At 43.6% G+C, this 18,396-nt stretch overlaps 1 protein-coding gene and 1 long non-coding RNA gene across 2 annotated transcripts; both read right to left on the bottom strand.

The window, feature by feature from the left end:
* Positions 1 to 4,820: 4,820 nt before the first annotated feature.
* LOC122925086 (gastrula zinc finger protein XlCGF17.1-like) lies at positions 4,821 to 16,281 on the bottom strand. The gene is made up of 2 exons (XM_044276603.1): positions 16,222 to 16,281; positions 4,821 to 6,205 (listed from the first exon to the last, which is right to left on the bottom strand). The coding sequence occupies exons 1-2, from the start codon at positions 16,253 to 16,255 to the stop codon at positions 5,187 to 5,189; spliced, it is 1,053 nt and encodes a 350-aa protein (XP_044132538.1). The 5' UTR covers positions 16,256 to 16,281; the 3' UTR covers positions 4,821 to 5,186.
* Positions 16,282 to 16,566: 285 nt separating this feature from the next.
* On the bottom strand, positions 16,567 to 17,432 carry LOC122938016. The gene is made up of 3 exons (XR_006389962.1): positions 17,387 to 17,432; positions 16,924 to 17,048; positions 16,567 to 16,608 (listed from the first exon to the last, which is right to left on the bottom strand). It is a non-coding gene; the product is annotated as an uncharacterized LOC122938016 (long non-coding RNA).
* Positions 17,433 to 18,396: the final 964 nt, after the last annotated feature.

Raw genomic sequence — 18,396 nt, 5'->3', positions numbered from 1 at the left:
TGAACTGAACCACTACCTACACATCCAACTACTGCCCAAGATAGAAAAGGGTAATATACAGTCCTACCATCTCAGACGTGTAGATTGCAGATGGGTGTACGACGTGTATGATATCCTTCAGTGCAGTGGCGAAGGATGATAAGGACAGGTGCTAGGTTACACCAAGGCAGCACAAACTAGAAGCCCTAGTTTAGGTTCCCTCACAGTTACTCTAAGGAGGGGACTATTCCATTTGGCTGCCTATCAGGCACAGAGCACCTGCCCTGATAAGTAGGGACAGGTTCCGTACGGGGTCGCTCCTAAGGGCCTATTCCCTCTGCTTGCTCTCACTAATCCCTACATGCCACGTTTTGTCCTCATCAGGGGAGTGTAATAGTGAAGATATATAGTAAGGTATCGTATCCACTCCTAACTCAAAGGAGGCTGTACTAGTCGGACGGTGGTCACACTGTATTCAGATGCTTAGAAGTGTCCCATACATCCTGCTGTCTCACCGTTGGTGGCTGTCATGGCAGACAAGCACTCAGACACACAGAAAAACCAACAACCAGGCTCTGAGCGAGAAGCACGGGAAGGGTCACCTCCTAGCTAATCCCTGACCTCTCTCCCTGCACTGCTCAGCCCACAGACAGACCTTGGTGGTAGGAATGCTGTATCCTCGTGCCTGGGCTAATACACCCTAAATTCCCTGAGATGGAGAAAAGGGGAAATAGGAGCAGCCTGCTCGCACAGAACCTGGAAGGGAGAGATGACACAAACACAACTGAAACAGCAAACAACAAAAACAGAAACCACACTTATCTTATCAGAGCTGGGACAGAAAACCTTCCTTCCTAGGCCAGACTGATTTCTATAACCTGTTCAGAGCACTGGAATTGAGAGCCATTTAAACTAATGACCCCACCCAGTGCACCTGATGGGAGGCGGATCCAGCAAGACTCCAAAACAAACACTAAGCACGTGCTGCTATTCTGGCCGACCTCCACACATAGTCAGAGCAGGGCATGACAGTGGCGAGTGCTCGGTGTCTGATAGGCAGTCAAATGGAATAGTCCCCTCCTTAGAGTAACTATGAGGGAACCTAAACTAGGGATACTAGTTTGTGCTGCCTTGGTGTAACCTAGCACCCGTCCTTATAATCCTTTGCCACTGCACTGAAGGATATTACCCTTTTCTATCTTAGGCAGTAGTTGGATGTGCAGGTTCAGTTCATGTGCTCACTGTTAGTTGGTGTTTTTTAACCACTCTATATTTTATGGCATATCTAGTAAAAGTTATGCTTTAATGCACTAATATACCCAGTCAACAATGGAAATTTAATTATAAATCGGGAGTGTGACTATACATCCTGGCACATTCATGTGCAATTAGATGTTGTTATAGCCTTTGCAATGGATGGACAGACTTCATTTCAGATTCTTCCAACTGTCATGGCGCTCACATGATGCAGTTTGGCAATTTCCTTGGCTGAGATACCGCTATCGATGAGCTGCATGATGCCGTTTCTCTTTTCTTGGGAAATCTTCTTCATGGCTGCTCCTGGATTCGAACCAGTGACCTTTTGCTTGGGCATCAACCTAATAACACACTGCAGCAAACTGTAGCAAAATGTGAGAACAGGTTGTAATTTGTAGTATACAAGAAGAAAAATATCGTTCCATTACCAGGAGCAAAACAGTAACGATGCAGTTACATGACAAGAATCTGCATAACTAATCATATGCTAAATAGTTGCAAGTCCAATTTATGTATGAGATAGCCAAGATGATTGTCTATAAAATGATGATAGTCTTACATTCGAAGCTGTAGTGGATGGTGAGATATGGAGCCTGAAATTCAAAAGTTCCAAACATTTTTACACTTTTGCTCGTCAGTGTAGTCTACACAGGATTTCACTTCAGGGCAGCGATACATAAAGTTATCTTCAATATAATTAAAATAGAAAAGTTGACTTATTCTGATTTAGACATTTATGACATATCTGAGATGTTGGTCCCTCCTCTTGAGACCTACAACTGACCTAGACCCACTGGCCACCATATCCAAGATCTGGTTGTGTTTACAGATGCAGTCAAATTCCCTGCCCTATTGTTTGTGTAGCACCTATAGAAGTCAATAGAAATAAAAAAACAAAACAAAAGTGTAGTACAGTGAGCTTGGCTGTATCTAAACCAGGCCACCTCTCTCAGCCAGTGGATATGCCATAAAATGAGATGAGAATACCTCTAGCTGTAAGATTTAAAATAAGACATTAGTAAAATATATATCTTTCTATACATAATATATACAACCTAAAATTATTTTATTTATTTTTCATTTTTGCTATAGTTTTATTATTCCCCACACCTAGGGATTTGGTGTTATATTTATACAGCATACTGAAATGTTTGGGGGGGGGGGGGGATTACAAAATGTGTTAAAAACCAAAACAAAAAAAGCATATGATGTGTATGTAATATTCAACAAACAGAGGCCAGATGACAGGGCGATCTACTGGCCAGTACTTATCTGGAAAAAACACTCATTGATAAAAACAAAAAAACAACAAACATACTGCATTCAGATAGAAATATCGAATTGCTGCAAAACTCAGCATGCAGTTACAGTGCTGCCCATAATTATTCATACCCCTGGCAAATTTTGACTTCAATTTTATTCAACCAGCAAGTTTGCTCAAATGTAAAAAAAAGCTGAGAAATGTTATTTTTTTCCACAATAATGCCTCTGGTACGTAGTCTTATTGTCTTTTGGGAGAGACCTATGTCATTTCCCGTGAAAAAATTACTTGCTGGTTGAATAAAAGTAACTAAGTCAAAATTTGCCAGGGGTATGAATAATTATGGGCAGCACTGTATATCTCAGGCAGATATGTAAAGAATTGCAGGTGTGCTCTGTTTAGGCACTGGGTCTTCCCACAAGAGGGCATAAACTGCTCCCCCCTGCTGCCATATGAAAAGGCCTTAAGGGGCCACTTTTGAGCAGCGTACCTTTTGGTGAGAGATTGTTTAATATGAGACATGCCCCTATCATGCACTCAAAGACATTTTCCCCAGCTGTCAGACCTTGAGAAGGGGCACATCAATGGACTGAAAGAAGCAGGATGGTCATTTTGACAAATTGCCCATCATCTAGGCTGTTCTGACCTAGCTGTTAGGAGGTGTTGGGAGCGGTGGTTACATGAGGACTCAAACACTTGGAAAACAGCCTCCAGACAGCCCAAATAGACCACCAGTAGAGAGGATTATCCACTGACATGCATGAGCAGCTCCCACAGTTTTGTTATCAATCATCCGGACATAGGTGGTCCCTTCATTACACCCCGTTCTTTGTACGGACCATTTCTAGGCACTTAGCAGAAGGAAACTTTCACTGTGCCCATTACATGTCCTGCCATTCACAGCCACCCACCGTTGCCTTCTTTTGCAAGGGGTGTCATGAAAGAGAAACCTGGATTGCTACAGACTGCAATCGTATTGTCTTTAGGTTCTGTTTGGGATCTGATGACAGTCTAGTTTGAGTATGGAGACCTCATGGTGAGCACTTCATTCCTTACTTTGCTGTGTCTTCCCTAACAGCTGGTGTGATGATTGGGGGAGCCGTCACATATGACAGTTCGTCACCTCAGTAGTGATATGAGGGAAATTACCTACTTAGAGATATGTACAGGACATCGTGCCACCACATGTGCTCCTCTCATGGCAGGGCTTCCACCTGGCATTTTTCAGCAGGATAATGCACTCAAGGGTTTCCTAGGAATGTCTCTACATAGATTACAACACTATCATTGGCTGCCCTGTCACCAGATTTATTCACCACAACAGCATTTATGGGACCAGAAGGGATGCCAGCTTCACCAACCTACAAGTGTGCTGGATCTACAGGTCCAGCTGTAACATTACAGGGTAAATGTGCCACAAGATACCATACAGGATCTGTAGGCCTCCATACCCAACTGTATCTTATCTTCTATCTAGGCTAAATGGGGCCAGACAGGGTCCTAGAGCCTCCTTTTAATTGTACAGCCTTCCCCAAGTAAGGTATCAATTTTAAAACTGTGATCACTCACATATATTCATCATTCCATTCTACAACTCCTTCTTGCTGAATAGTTTTTTTTGTCAATAAGTGTACAAAATACTAATAATTCCCCAGTATGTCTCCATTCATGCTTCTGCGGGTACAAAAGCAGGCAGGCAGGATACATATGAAACACATATATGAGCATCACTTGGTCACTGAATTCATGTTCCCATTATTCAGGGGTTAATTAACAGATGTGACATCACCAGCGATTCCCACCACCGATATATCACTCAGCTCCAGTATCTAGATACTTAAACCGCAGGAATGTACATATGGGGTTAATTATCACAGATCACCCGATCAGATAAATTAGCGATATAGTCATCATGCCACCAATATCACTGTCTCCGCACAGGAGGGTTAAGCCTCATGCAGACAGCCGTGGAACAAGGTCCGCGAGATACCGGACTGGCACTGCAGGAGCGCACGGTGTCATTGGTTGCTATGACGCCGTGCGCTTCTGCAATGCCATTCCGGTATCTCACGGCCCGTGTTCCACAGACGTCTGCATGAGGCTTAAGTCTGTAGGAGCAATGAAGGTCACAGCGCTAGGAGAAAATATATGAGCCAAAAAGACAATGTCTATCAGTGACAATGGTGACGATGTCATGGAGCAAATAGAAGATTTTCTTTTATCTGTTAATACTGTTTGAAGAAGATGAAATATTAATATGTCCACATACGTTATGTGGTATGAAAATCACAATGTCACATTGTGACACTGCATCTTTTGTCAAATGGTCACAATGTGACACGCTATATGCCATGACACTTGGATGTGTGGTTGCAGGTCATATGCGACTTTGCCATCATAGAACACAATACAAGTCAGGTGCCAGTGCAACTTGACTGACATTTTGGCAATTCAGCACATTTTTGGCCAATTTGTCAAGTTGCAGACACATTGTGCAACTTTTCTTACTGTTGTGGAACACATGTTACTATGTAGCCCCAGTTACTTACCTGTCTATGAATAACTAGGGTTAACATTTATTTTTGCTCTTATAATATTTCCTATATTCCAAAAAAATAATAAGGTTTCTTCTGAGTCGATGAGTTTTGGAATTTGTTTGCCTCATAAAACATTTTCAATATATAAAACATCAAAACAGCTTCTCTCCTATGTGACATGTCTGATGATCCTTTAGTTTGATATTAGTAGTAAAACATTCCCCACATTCTGGACATGAATATGGCTTCTCTCCTGTGTGAGTTCTCCAATGTGTAACAAAATTTGATTTCTCTGTAAAACATTTCCCACATTCTGGACATGAATAAGGTTTCTCTCCTGTGTGAATTCTCCAATGTGCAACAAGAGTTGATTTATCTGTAAAACATTTCCCACATTCTGAACATAAAAATGGTTTTTCTCCTGTGTGACGTCTCTCATGTCTAACAAGAGTTGATTTATCTGTAAAACATTTCCCACATTCTGAACATGAATATGGTTTCTCTCCTGTGTGACTTCTCTCATGTTTAACAAGTTTTGATTTCTCTATAAACCATTTACCACATTCTGAGCAGGAGTATGGCTTCTCTTCTTTGTGAATTTTCTCATGTCTAACAAGACTTGATTTTAATGTGAAGCAGTTCCCACATTCTGAACAGGAATATGGCTTCTCCCCTGTGTGACTTTTCTGATGTATAACAAGAAGTGATTTCCTAAGAAAGCATTTCTCACATTCTGAACAGGAGTAAGGCTTCTCTTCTGTGTGAGTTCTCTCATGTTTAACACATTTTGATTTCTCTATAAACCATTTACCACATTCTGAGCAGGAGTATGGCTTCTCTTCTTTGTGGATTTTCTCATGTCTAACAAGACTTGATTTTAATGTAAAGTACTTCCCACATTCTGAACAGGAGTATGGCTTTTTAACTGGAAGAATTCTGTGTGTAGAATGTATTGATCTTTTACTGAAGTCTTTACCACATTGAAATCTTTTATCCCCTTGAGGTTCCTCATGATTATGGAGATTATAAGATACATCTGTTCTGTGAAGTCCTGGATGTACATTAAGGGTAATGAGAGTTTCTCCTGAAGGATGCTGCATGGTATCCTCATCTTCTGCTTTACAATTTAGTGATAATATAACATTTCCATTACAATTTTTACTGGTATTTTCTGTGAAGACAAAAATTGGAAATGAAAAAAACTACAGCGTAGACAATCCTATAACGTTCCTATTAGACTGGAAATTGATCCAGCAGGAACAAAAAGGTACACATCATCCATTTTAAATCTTTAATCACTCTTGATTTTGGTTACAAAAAACTGATTCAAGTCTACTTCCGGTAACCACAAACATAACTCAAATGTGAATAACCTGACCCTGTCTTACAACACCTTTGGCCCTTCTGTGCCGAGTGGGCATCATGTCAATGCAACAAATTAACTTAAAATGAATCCTTCTCCACATTCCTCAACATAAAATAAATCTCCTAGACCTGATGAAGCTGGTGGATTTAGTATTTAAATCCATGCCATAAAAATCAGCTATAGCTTAAACCATAACTGCCAATTAGTTTCTCTGGAAATCGCTGTACTGAACAGTGAAGACCATCCTCAATCACTGCTGATGTACCTTACTGACTCCCTTATATGTAGCTAAAACTGTCCATATACTGTATCTATATTATAAAAATCAATGTTGGTCTCCCTCTGTCCTTTATAGGCATCCAAACACCTGAATCATTGGACAACAAATTTGGCACATACAGTAGGTACTCTGGCTGTCTGGAAAGCTTTCCTAAAGGTCTTAGCAGTCATACAGTACTTGAGATATTCCCAAGAAATGCAAATATGGCATCATCACACGACTCGTATAAGCCAATATCCTGTCATATCCCAACATACACACAGTAACATTACCCTTATTAGCAAAAATAAACTTATAGGTCCTTCATTCCTCACCTCATTGACATACCCACAGTTTTATACCCACAACAACTCAGCCATTTTTCTTTACTGTTATAGGTCAATATTAAGGGGGTGGGGCTCTGTGATGGTCACCGTTAAGGAGGCGGCGCTCTGGAGGTCACAGTTAAAAGGGCGGTGTGCTGTGGAGGTCCTAATTAAGGGGGCAGGGCGATGTGGAGGTTACTGTTATGGGAGACAGTTAAAAATAAAATGCGCTGAATAACTTACAAGCCGCCAGGAGATGTGAGATCATTGTCCGCTTTTCTGCATCTCCCACTGGCTCATTAGTTGTTCAGTGCAGTAGGCATACAGATTACAGTTGCACCCATGACAGAGTACTGAACTAGCTATATAGCAAGATAATGTACCATGAGGTAACGCACACGTCTCATGCTGAATTTACAGACATGACAATGTGGTCTGTATAGTCTCATGGCCACACAGTCACCAGATCTCAGGTTTATAGACATCTTTAGGATGTATTAGAATAGATCGAGTGAGGTCAATCAATCAGGACATTGTTGGGTCCATTCCAATAAGAATTCAGGATGTTCTAAGGGGAACGAGAGTCCTATCAAGAATTAAGAAGGTGGAGATAATGAAGTATACTATGAGTGCAGGTGACCATCACTGAGACGTCTGTCTGTATAATAATCACATGTGACATAGGAACGTCCTGATAATCATGGAGCTAAAGACATCAGTACAACGGGGGAAAAAATATATATTTTTAACCCCTTAGTGATCAGGCTGACCAAGCCTGGTTGTCATTTATTGACCAATTTTCATTATCACATCACAACTTTTTTTTTTTTGTCGATGTAGCTGTATGAGGGCATTTTTTGTGATGAGTTATATTCTTTGACCCCTTCCTGCACCATGGCGTAAATGTATTGCATAGCATATTAACGCAAGAAGCGGATTATGGGGCTCAGTTCCTGAGCTGCTGCCATCACTATGCCATAAATGTTGCATGGTGTGTTGTCTTCCTGGCGCTCGACTTCGACACATTGCGGATAGGGTTGACAGATTACTGGGAGGGGCTGACGAAGATCCAGCAGTCATGGTCCACATTAGAACCAATGACAAAGGCAGGTGGAACGTCCTTAAAAATGATTTTAGAGATTTAGGTCACAAGCTTAGGGCAAGGACCTCAAAGGAAGTGTTTTCCAAAATACTACCTGTACCATGAGCCACACAAGAAAGGCAGCAGGAGATTAGGGAGTTTAACAACCGACTCAAGAACTGGTGTAGGAAGGAGGGGTTTGGGTTCCTGGAGAACTAGGCCGACTTATCTGTCGGCTACAGGCTCTATCGTAAGGATGGGCTACACCTCAATTGGGAAATTACATCATAGGAGGGGAAGATAGTGCAGATAGAGACCAGGGGTGAGGTGATGGAACTGGAGGAGGAATGGAAGGAGGGACTAGAACAGTTCATAAGTAAAGGTGAATGGTAAAGAATATATACATAAACCTCTAAACTGTATGTATACTAATGCCAGAAGCCTCACTAATAAAACTAGTGAACTGGAATTTGTGATGTGTGAGGAGGACTATGACAGTGGGAATAACTGAGACATGGCTGGATGATAGCTATGACTGAACAGTTAACATACAGGGTTACAGTCCGTTTAGAAAGGATACAAAAAAGAAAACATTTAAAATCTAAAACAGGAGGGGAACGATGAAGCATGGGAAAACTATAAAGAAAAAATATATATAGAATATGTAAAAGACAAAATCAGCCAAATTAGAGACCGAGAGATCCATTGCCAAAGAAGGTGTCGGCCCTTTACAGAGTAATGAGGGGAACGTTGCAGACAGCAATGAGGAGAATGCAAAGCTATTAAATATTTTTTTCTCCACTGTCATCACTGAGGAAAATAAACTGTCCCTATTAAAAGTGCCCTGTCTGACCCAGGAAGAAGTACAGCAGCGTCCTAAAAAGATAAAATTACACAAATCACCGGGACCAAATGGCATACACCCCCATATCCTAAGAGAATTAAGTAATGTCATAGCCAGACCCTTATTTCTGATATTTAAGGACTCTATATTGACACGGAGTGTTCCACAGAATTGGCACTTAGCGAATTTGGTGCCAATATTCAAAAAGGGTAAAAAAAACTGAGCACGGAAACTATAGGTATCTGTCATGGGTAAATGTTTGAAGGTTTTCTAAGAGATGCTATCTGTCACGGCGTGGTGTGGGAGGAAACTCCACACCAAACACAAGAGGGAGGGGGGACGGTATCAGGCCTCGAAACTAGGGAACAGGGAAAGGTCACAACCTAATGAAATCCTAACCCTAGCCCTGACTGCTAACCGAATGAGCAGACCTCAATGGTAGAACTGTTCATTCACTGGAACTTAAAGCCTGACCCTGTAAGGCCCTGGTGATAGTGACTGGGCCAAATACGACCCGTTCCTTCCAGCTAAAGGAACAGGAGTCTACCTCAGGCCTGATACTAAAAGACAGGGGAAACAACACGATAGAAATAAAAGGGAACGAGACACTTCAGAAACTCCTGAAGTAGATGGACGAGCAGAAACACCCAGACAACACACCAGCTCTTTCACTACCAAAATGAAGCTATCCACCACAGGGAGTGATGGTAGTAGCTAGACTAATTAGGGGAATGGTAATGACCACTTATGCTGCACCTGAGACCAGAGGTGTGGTCATTATCATCAACAGCACTGAAAGAAGTAAAACCAAAAGAGACTGTCAGATGACATCATAGGCAGCAAGTCTCTCCGAACTTCTAAAACCTGCCACGGGAGTGACTGTGACAGTCCCCCCCATCTACACATGTCCTCCAGACACCCAGGACCAACTTTCTCCGATTGAGCTTTGTAAAAGGCCCTCACCAGACGATTAGCATTAACGTCGGTCGCTGGGACCCACATCCTCTCCTCAGATCCGTAACCCTTCCAGTGCACGAGATACTGGAGGGATCTACGGAGAGCTCGGGAGTCAATGATCAAATTCCAAATTACCGTCCACCATGACAGGAGCGGGAGGCAAGGAGGACGGCACAACAGGTTCAACATATATCTTCAGCAACGACCTATGGAACACGTTATAAATCTTCAAAGCTTGAGGAAGCTCAAGACGAAAGGCTACAGGGTTAATAATGGCAGTGATCTTTTATGGACCAAAAAACCTTGGACCCAACTTCCAAGAAGGTATTTTCAACTTAATGTTTCTCATTTAGAATTTTCCGCACGATAGATGATAAAGAAGAGGAAAATCTTTACTCTTCCGGTACACCAAAAGTCTCAGTGCCAGAAAATGAGCTAAAATTACGGGTGGTACCCATATGCCCCAAAGAATGGCGGCCACTTTTCAGTGGACTCCTGTCTACGGTTATTTATGGCAAACTCGGCCAAAGCCAAGAACAAAGACCACTCCTCCTGGTTCTCTGAGACAAAATATCTCAAGTAAGTCTCCAGATTCTGATTAGTGCGCTCCGTCTGTCCGTTCGACTGAAAATGAAAGGCCGAAGAGAAGGACAATTGTACCCTCAGACGAGTACAGAACACCTTCCAGAATTTGGAAAAAAACGGAGTCCCCCTATCATACACCACATCAGAGGGAATACCATGTAGTTTCACGATGTTGTCGACAAACACCTATGCAAGAGTTTTAGCATTGGGTAGACCTGGTAATGCTATAAAGTGCGCCATCTTACTAAATTGATCAACAACAACCAGAATCACAGTTTTCCCTGAAGAATTAGGTAAATATGTGATAAAATTCATGGATAAAATTAGTCCATGGTCTAGACGGTCAGCAGAAGCAAAGTATGTGTCACCTTAGCACGTGCACAAGTACCACAAGCTGACACATAGTCCTCAACACGCTTATGCAACCTCGGCCACCAGAATCTACAAGAGATGAGATAGACAGTGGATCTGCTCCCAGGGTGTCCTATGAGAACCGTACAGTGATGTTCCTCAAACACCTTGTGATGTAATTCCGATGGAACAAACAACTTCCCCAGAGGACAAGATACCGGTGCATCTCCCTGAGCCTCTATATAGGGCGGATATAACTACCCCTTTGGACAATATTGGGCCAGAATCTTCCGAATAACCTCCCCCAGGAAAGCTACGCGACAAAGCATCAGCCTTGACCTTTCATAACGCCAGGGCGATAGGTGACAATGAAATTAATTCTGGTAAAAAACAACGACCATCTGGACTGTCTTGGGTTCAGTCATTTAGCCGACTCCAAGTAAGCCAGATTCTTGTGATCAGTAAGCACAGTAATAGGATGAAATCGCTCCTTCCAACAAATGATGCCATTCCTGAAAAGCAGACTTAATGGCCAGCAATAACCTATTAGCCACATCATAATCACTTTCAGCAGTCAAGAATTTCTTAGAGAAGAATGCATATGGGCGCCATTTACTAGGTGAAGGACCCTGCGACAAGACCGCTCCTACCCCAACCTCGGATGCGTCAACTTCCACAATGAACGGCTGTGACACATCCAGTTGCACCAGTATAGGGGCAGAAGCGAAACACTCCTTCACCGCTGAAAAGGCTTGTAATGCATCATCAGACCAAATAGAGAAATCGACCCCTTCCTAGTCATGTCTGTTAAAGGTCTAACCACAGTCGGAATTTCTCGGGATCCATACAAAAACCTAAAGATGAGAGCAGGTAACCCGGGAATTGCACTACCTGCACTGCAAATACACACTTTTCCATCTTAGCATACAACTTATTCTCTCTTAGGATCTGTAACACCTGTCTCTCACATGATCCTGATGAGTCTCCATATCAGGCGAATAAATTAGTATGTCATCCAGATATACAACAAAAAAAACTCCCCACCAGATGATGAAAGAAGTCATTGACAGTGTTGAAAAACCGCTGGAGCAATGGGTAACCCAAAAGGCATGACCAGATTCTCAAAATGACCCTCATCTCCATTCATCCCCCTCCTTAACCCTTACCAAAATATATGCTCCCGTCAGATCCAATTAGAGAACACCTTGGCCCCACGACAATCTGATTAAACAAATCCGGAATCAAAGGAAGGGGGCAAGGATCAAGGAAGGTAATACGGTTGAGCTCATGGAAGTCCAGACATGGTCTAAGAGTACCATTCTTTTTTTTCCAAAGAAAAACCCAGCAGCCACTGGGGACTTGGATGGTCTGATATGACCCTTCGCCAAGCTCTCTGTGATATACTCTTGCATGGCCTTTCTTTCGGGTTCCGAAAGATTATACAACCGAGATTTGGGCAGTTTAGCTCTGGGAATAAGATTGACAGGACTCCCGATGCGGAGGTAACTCCTTGTTACCACTCTCAGAAAATACATCAGAAAATTAGGAAATGAACGAGAGTACCGATTTTCGTGGTGACCACAGCGAACGATGTATTAAGTTGCCTTTGCAAAAATCACTCCAATCGAGAATCAATTATGTTTGCTTAAGGACCTTACCATTTTTCACCTTAAGAACCAGGCCATTTTTTGCAAATATGACGTGTGACTTTATGTGGTGCTAAGTAATTAAAAGCGTTTTAAAGTTAAGCCATACTGAGATTGTTTTCTCGTCACATAGTGTACTTCATGACATGTGGTAAATTTGATAAATCTCAATTTTGACACCTTCCTACGTGTAAAATATAACTTTTAATAAATATCTCTAAAAAAATAAATAAAATAAAAAATAAAAAATCGAGAATATATCAAACCCTGATCCTACAAATTCTCAGGCACAATACAATAAAGAGTAATACAGTTGATAAACCTAAATCAGAAACTGTCCATGTCTCTTGTGTTACTCACGATTTGTAGAACCACTAGAGACTCTATGGATATGTTGATTACCGAGGGTTATTAAACCCTTATTAATCCTCAGCCAAGGAACACCCCTGATGGTAGGGGTTCCCTGTCCTCGTACCTAATCTATTAGTCACCTACCCAGGCCCTTCAGTAAGATCTTTTTTAAGTAGGTCAAAGATAGACAACAAAAAAAAAAAAAAAAAGGAACAGTTCTATAAAGATACTATTAAATGTGCCAAAAAAAAAGAGAAAAACAAAGTCGCCCAGACACGGCGTTTCCCCAGCAATCAAATACTGGTTGGTCAGGGGACTAGACAAGATGAAACTTAAACAAGGTCTAAAGATAAAAATCCTGACCTAAGTGAAGCGACATCCAGAGATAAGGACATCAGTAGTCCCTGAGATAGGCCACAGGGAGACCTGGGCTATGATGTAGGCTCAAGGATAGAAGGCGTCTCAGTGTTTGATTCAACACTGGCATCTTAAATGCAGCACATCCCCTAAACATACCCCTTTACTTCCTTCCATAAATTCCAGCCAGATTACCAACATAACATTTTTATATAAAAGGTCCCCCATCTGTCCCAGTGCCAGTTCGCCCACCCTCCCAATCCGGGATACAAAACTGCCCAGCCGTGACTCTCTCACCGTCCCCCAAACACGAAAACTGCGGTTAAACACACCCCTGTGGAATGCAAATGCGTTCCACAGACCGAAAATGCGCTCATTAGCATCGCAATGCATTCCGAGGGCACTCAACTGGAAGTCAACGGTGCCGGAAGTAATGTGTGGAGTCAATCGGAGCTCCATGTGGCACCGGAAGTTACATGTGGAACGCAAATGCGATCCATCTTCTAGAGATATTGGCAATATCTACCTTGGGGCACGTATATTATTGAGATATTTAATATTATTCATCTAGGCGGTTACAGAGTACGGGGAGGGGGATTAAAGAGGACCTTTCACTCGTATACAAACTAAAAACTAACTCTATCTGTGGGCAGAGCGGCGCCCAGGGGTCCCCCTGCACTTACTAGTATGCCTGGGCGCCGCTCCGTTCGCCCGGTATAGGCTCCGGTGTCTCAGCTCCGTCTGTTGTACTGGACTGATTTTTTGTAGGAGGCATGTCCCTTGCTGCAGTGCTGGCCAATCGCAGCACACAGCTCATAGCCTATGAGCTGTGTGCTGCAATTGGCCAGCACTGCAGCAAGGGACATGCCTCCTACAAAAAAATCAGTCCAGTACAACAGACGGAGCTGAGACACCGGAGCCTATACCGGGCGAACGGAGCGGCGCCCAGGCATACTAGTAAGTGCAGGGGGACCCCTGGGCGCCGCTCTGCCCACAGATAGAGTTAGTTTTTAGTTTGTATACTAGTGAAAGGTCCTCTTTAAGGGAGAAAAAAAGATAACATATGGAGATTATGTGGTATGCCACAATTAGTAATTAATTGGAAAATAAAAAGTAAGGTGAAAACTTGGGGGAGAAAAGATAGCCACAGACTACAGTTGTGGCCAAAAGTTTTGAGAATTACATAAATATTGGAAATTGAAAAAGTTGCTGCTTAAGTTTTTATAATAGCAATTTGCATATACTCCAGAATGTTATGAAGAGTGATCAGATGAATTGCATAGTCCTTCTTTGCCATGAAAATTTACTTAATCCCAAAAAAACTTTCCACTGCATTTCATTGCTGTCATTAAAAGGACCTGCTGAGATCATTTCAGTAATCGTCTTGTTAACTCAGGTGACAATGTTGACGAGCACAAGGCTGGAGATCATTATGTCAGGCTGATTGGGTTAAAATGGCAGACTTGACCTGTTAAAAGGAGGGTGATGCTTGAAATCATTGTTCTTCCATTGTTAACCATGGTGACCTGCAAAGAAACGCGTGCAGCCATCATTGCGTTGCATAAAAATGGCTTCACAGGCAAGGATATTGTGGCTACTAAGATTGCACCTCAATGAACAATTTATAGGATCATCAAGAACTTCAAGGAAAGAGGTTCAATTCTTGTTAAGAAGGCTTCAGGGCGTCCAAGTCCAGCAAGCGCCAGGATCGTCTCCTAAAGAGGATTCAGCTGCGGGATCGGAGTGCCACCAGTGCAGAGCTTGCTCAGGAATGGCAGCAGGCAGGTGTGAGCGCATCTGCAAGCACAGTGAGGCGAAGACTTTTGGAAGATGGCCTGGTGTCAAGAAGGGCAGCAAAGAAGCCACTTCTCTCCAAAAAAAACATCAGGGACAGATTGATCTTCTGGTGAAAATATGGTGAATGGACTGCTGAGGACTGGGGCAAAGTCATATTCTCCGATGAAGCCTCTTTCCGATTGTTTGGGGCATCAGGAAAAAGGCTTGTCCGGAGAAGAAAAGGTGAGCGCACCCATCAGTACTGTGTCATGCCAACAGTAAAGCACCCTGAGACCATTCATGTGTGGGGTTGCTTCTCATCCAAGGGAGTGGGCTCACTCACAATTTTGCCCAAAAACACAGCCATGAATAAAGAATGGCACCAAAACACCCTCCAACAGCAACTTCTTCCAACAATCCAACAACAGTTTGGTGAAGAACAATGCATTTTCCAGCACGATGGAGCACCGTGCCATAAGGCAAAAGTGATAACTAAGTGGCTCGGGGACCAAAACTTTGACATTTTGGGTCCATGGCCTGGAAACCTCCCCAGATCTTAATCCCATTGAGAACTTGTGGTCAATCCTCAAGAGGCGGGTGGACAAACAAAAAAACCCCCACTAATTCTGACAAACTCCAAGAAGTGATTATGAAAGAATGGGTTGCTATCAGTCAGGAATTGGCCCAGAAGTTGATTGAGAGCATGCCCAGTCGAATTGCAGAGGTCCTGAAAAAGAAGGGCCAACACTGCAAATACTGACTCTTTGCATAAATGTCATGTAATTGTCGATAAAAGCCTTTGAAACGTATGAAGTGCGTGTAATTATATTTCACTACATCACAGAAACAACTGAAACAAAGATCTAAAAGCAGTTTAGCAGCAAACTTTGTGAAAACTAATATTTGTGTCATTCTCAAAACTTTTGGCCACGACTGTACACACGTGTATACACTGCACATGACGGCTCTTACCTTGTGATATAAGAGGCTGGTGCTCCTCCATTACATGTCACTGCACACACGTGTACACACTGCACATGACGGCTCTTACCCTGTGATATAAGAGGCTGGTGCTCCTCCATTACATGTCACTGCACACACGTGTATACACTGCACATGACGGCTCTTACCATGTGATATAAGAGGCTGGTGCTCCTCCATTACATGTCACTGCACACACGTGTATACACTGCACATGACGGGTCTTACCTTGTGATATAAGAGGCTGGTGCTCCTCCATTACATGTCACTGCACACACGTGTATACACTGCACATGACGGCTCTTACCTTGTGATATAAGAGGCTGGTGCTCCTCCATCATGGCCTCCTTGTACAGATCCTTGTGTCCTTCTATATACTCCCACTCCTCCATGGAGAAATAGACAGTGACATCCTGACACCTTATAGGAACCTGACAACACAATGACACCGTCATCACCCAGACCCCTCCAGTGCTGTTACTGGAGAATTTCCCAGCATTCCCAGCAGTGTCACCTCTCCAGTCAGCAGCTCCATCATCTTGTGGGTGAGTTCTAGGATCTTCTGCTCATGTATCAGGGGGTGAGGGGGAGGCTCTGTGATGGGGTGAGGGGTCCTGCTCCGCCCTCCTGACTCCTGGAGATGGATGATGGGAGTCACACAGTCCCCCGATGTCTTCTTCACTATTGTGTACTCCTGTGGATGGAGAGAGACACTTAGGAAATAAAACCTTCAGGGGCCATGTGCTCTCCTCCGGCCCTTCCCTCCTGGGTACAACGTGCCTACTTACCTTCTCATGGCTCCTACAACATGACTATTGATCACTGGTCAGATGACACATCACTCACTATACTGGGGATTGATCTTCAGGTTCTCCGTCACTTGGAAGGTCTGGAGGCCGTTCTCCAGGACCCTGGACTCTTCCTATCACTTCCTATGATGGATTCTCCTTCCCGATGTCTGACTTGTTACAGAATACAATAAAGAGGAGAGAAATCTAGAAAAGTTTACCTCTCCGCTCAGCAGGGAGATGATCTCCAAGGTGAGGTCTAATATTCTTCTGCTGATCTCCTTCCTGTCCATCCTTGGTGGCTCATTCAGGAGAAGGCTCATATTGCTGGTTTTCTTCATGATGCCTCTAAAAACAGGAATAAAGGTTAATCAGTGAGTCCCCGATAATGAGGCCGAGAAAAAGTACAACTCATCCCGCAAAACTCAGACCCTCATAAAGCTGCACTGACGGGAAAACCCTGAGCTCCGTCTGTATCTAAGCTCCTGGCAGTGCAGTGTTTCCCTCATTCATACGGAGCAGATTCTCTGATCCAGCACTGAATGATGACAACCCCCACTACTCCTCCCCCCATCATACTAATCTGAGGCACAGAGAAGGATTCCTTGTGTGTAATGGAGGAGAATCTCCAGAGGTGACATGTCTGAGCTCTCCACCACACTGTCTCCTCACAGCTCATCTTACCTGCAGGCTGGAGGAATGGCTGATACCAGAGAGAACAAGAGCCCTGACTACCGACCAGGACCTGCCCAGTATCTGTTGCAGGGCAAGACCGGGAAAACCTAAGATGACGTCACCACCATGTGCCCAATACAAGGGGCGGAGCTCAGGAATGGATAGGATAGGAATAGATGAAGGACCTGTGATTATGTCGCAGTCATGTGATCAGTGAAGAGGGCGGGTCTCAATTGAGAAGAGACGAGGTGGTGAAAGACCTGGAATGATGTCACTGTCATGTGATTAGTAGATGGGGGCGCTCATCAGTTGATCACATGATGGTGACGTCACCCCAGGTCCTTCACACCTCTTCTTCTCCCATTGCCTAGCTCCGCCCCCCACACTGATCACATGACAGTGACATCACCCCAGGTCCTTCACACCTCTTCTCCCACTGCTTAGCCCCGCCCCCTGCACTGATCACATGACGGTGACGTCACCCCAGGTCCTTCAGCTCTGGCAGTGCAGCAGATACTGGGCAGGTCCTGGTCGGTAGTCAGGGCTCTTGTTCTCTCTGGTATCAGCCATTCCTCCAGCCTGCAGGTAAGATGAGCTGTGAGGAGACAGTGTGGTGGAGAGCTCAGACATGTCACCTCTGGAGATTCTCCTCCATTACACACAAGGAGTCCTTCTCCGCTCCTCAGCTTAGTATGATGGGGGGAGGAGTAGGGATAGTGGGGGTTGTCATCATTCAGTGCTGGATGAGAGAATCTGCTCCGTGTGAATGAGGTTTTAAGCCGAAATTCTCATCTATTGGGGGAAATCCATCATTTTATACAGAAATGTCCAGTGTTCTCTAGGCTCCTTCTCCCCTCAAAGGCCGGGCCCTATAGTTACTATGGAGACCGGTCCCTCTCATCGAGTATGGGGCCCTCGGCCTATTCCTGAGGGAGAACCTTGGAGGACGCTTTAAGGGGATAACTCCCATCATCCATTCTCACCTCATCATGCCTATTATGTGGTGGATATGAAATGTG

Source organism: Bufo gargarizans, chromosome 1, assembly GCF_014858855.1.
Source record: "Bufo gargarizans isolate SCDJY-AF-19 chromosome 1, ASM1485885v1, whole genome shotgun sequence".
NCBI lineage: Eukaryota > Metazoa > Chordata > Amphibia > Anura > Bufonidae > Bufo > Bufo gargarizans.
This window is presented reverse-complemented; position numbering and strand designations above follow the sequence as displayed.